At 46.6% G+C, this 1,381-nt stretch overlaps 1 protein-coding gene across 1 annotated transcript; it reads left to right on the top strand.

The window, feature by feature from the left end:
* The first annotated feature begins 301 nt into the window (after positions 1-301).
* Positions 302-927, top strand: LOC138892436 (uncharacterized). The gene is made up of 2 exons (XM_070176153.1): positions 302-625; positions 721-927. The coding sequence occupies exons 1-2, from the start codon at positions 302-304 to the stop codon at positions 925-927; spliced, it is 531 nt and encodes a 176-aa protein (XP_070032254.1).
* The last annotated feature ends 454 nt before the right edge of the window (positions 928-1,381 follow it).

Raw genomic sequence — 1,381 nt, 5'->3', positions numbered from 1 at the left:
AGTAGTGAACAATGTGAGAGTAAGGTCATGTACTCGAGTGGGGCTGGGGGTGGGTTACAGTGATGGGAAGGGTGATAAGAGAACCTCTAGGCTGAGAGTTGGGTCCTAGAACATTGGGACATTGATGGGGTAGTCTATAGAGTTAGGTAAGATTCTTCAGAAGAGGAAGATCAACATAGCGTGTGTCCAGGAGACTAGATGGAAGGGTACTAGGGCACATGATATAGACGGGTTTAAACTATGGTACTCAGGAAGCACTAGGGATAAGAACAGTGTAGGTATTTTAGTTGACAGGGACCTCATGGAGCTCGTGATCGAGGTTAGGAGGGTAAATAATAGGTTGATGAGTATTAAGATTATAGTTAGAGGGTTTTCTGTAAATGTGATTAGTGCATACGCTCCTCAGGTAGGTTTGGACCAGGAGGTCAAGAAGCAATTCTGGGAGGACTTGGATGAGGTGGTGCGTAGTATCCCGCACACCGAGAAGTTGTTCATTGGCAGGGATTTAAATGGCCATATTGGGGCTAGTGCTAGGGGTAATAATGATGTGCACCGTGGGTTTGGTTTTGGGGATAGGAATCAGGGAGGTAGTGCACTGTTGGAGTTTTCTAGAGCTTTTGATTTGGTTATAGCTAACTCGAGTTTTCCGAAGAGGGAGGAGCACCTGGTCACATTCCTGAATTCGATGGGCTAGACTCATATTGATTATCTTCTCTGCAGGAATGCGATAAAGGTATGTGCACTGATTGCAAGGTTATCCCAAGTGAGAACCTCACGACCCAGCATAGGCTCCTAGTTATGGACCTGGAGATCAAGAGGAGTAGGAGGAAAGGGGCGGTGTGCAGGCAACCTAAGATCAAGTGGGGTAACTTGACCAAGGACAAAGCTCAGGAGTTGGGGGAGAAGTTGCTGGCTATGAGGGTCTAGATGAGTAGGGGGTCTCTGCTAGTATGTGGATCATGATTGCGAATTGTATTAGGGAAGATGCTAGAGAGGTCTTAGGGGTCACGAAGGGCTTTCCTTGGGGTCATAAAGGGGACTGGTGGTGGAAAGGAGAGGTCAAAGGTAAAGGGGAAACCAAGAAAGCTTCTTATTTGAAGCTAATGGAGAGTACAAACGAGGAGTAAAGAAGGACTTATCGAGAGTGTTACAAAAAGGAAAAGAAAGAGGCAAAGTTAGTAGTTACGGTGGCTAAGAACGCGACATTTGCTCGTTTGTACGAGGAGCTCGGGGGAAAAGGTAGGGGTAAGAAGTTGTACCGGTTGGCCAAGGTGAGGGAGAGGAAGGCCCGTGACTTAGACCAAGTCAAGTGCATCAAGAACGAGGATGACAAAGTATTGATGGATGAGGTACTTATTAGAAGAAGATGGCAGACATACTT

Source organism: Nicotiana tomentosiformis, chromosome 5 (assembly GCF_000390325.3).
Source record: "Nicotiana tomentosiformis chromosome 5, ASM39032v3, whole genome shotgun sequence".
Classification (NCBI taxonomy): Eukaryota; Viridiplantae; Streptophyta; class Magnoliopsida; order Solanales; family Solanaceae; genus Nicotiana; species Nicotiana tomentosiformis.
The sequence above is the reverse complement of the archived record's forward strand: the minus strand, read 5'-3'. Positions and strand labels throughout refer to the sequence as shown.

Excerpts from the sequence above, each read along its gene's own strand:
- LOC138892436 (XM_070176153.1), top strand. The coding sequence starts at position 302 with ATGGAGCTCGTGATCGAGGTTAGGAGGGTAAATAATAGGTTGATGAGT. Across the intron at positions 626-720 it reads TTTCTAGAGCTTTTGATTTG|GAATGCGATAAAGGTATGTG; the intron begins GTTATAGCTAAC and ends TCTTCTCTGCAG.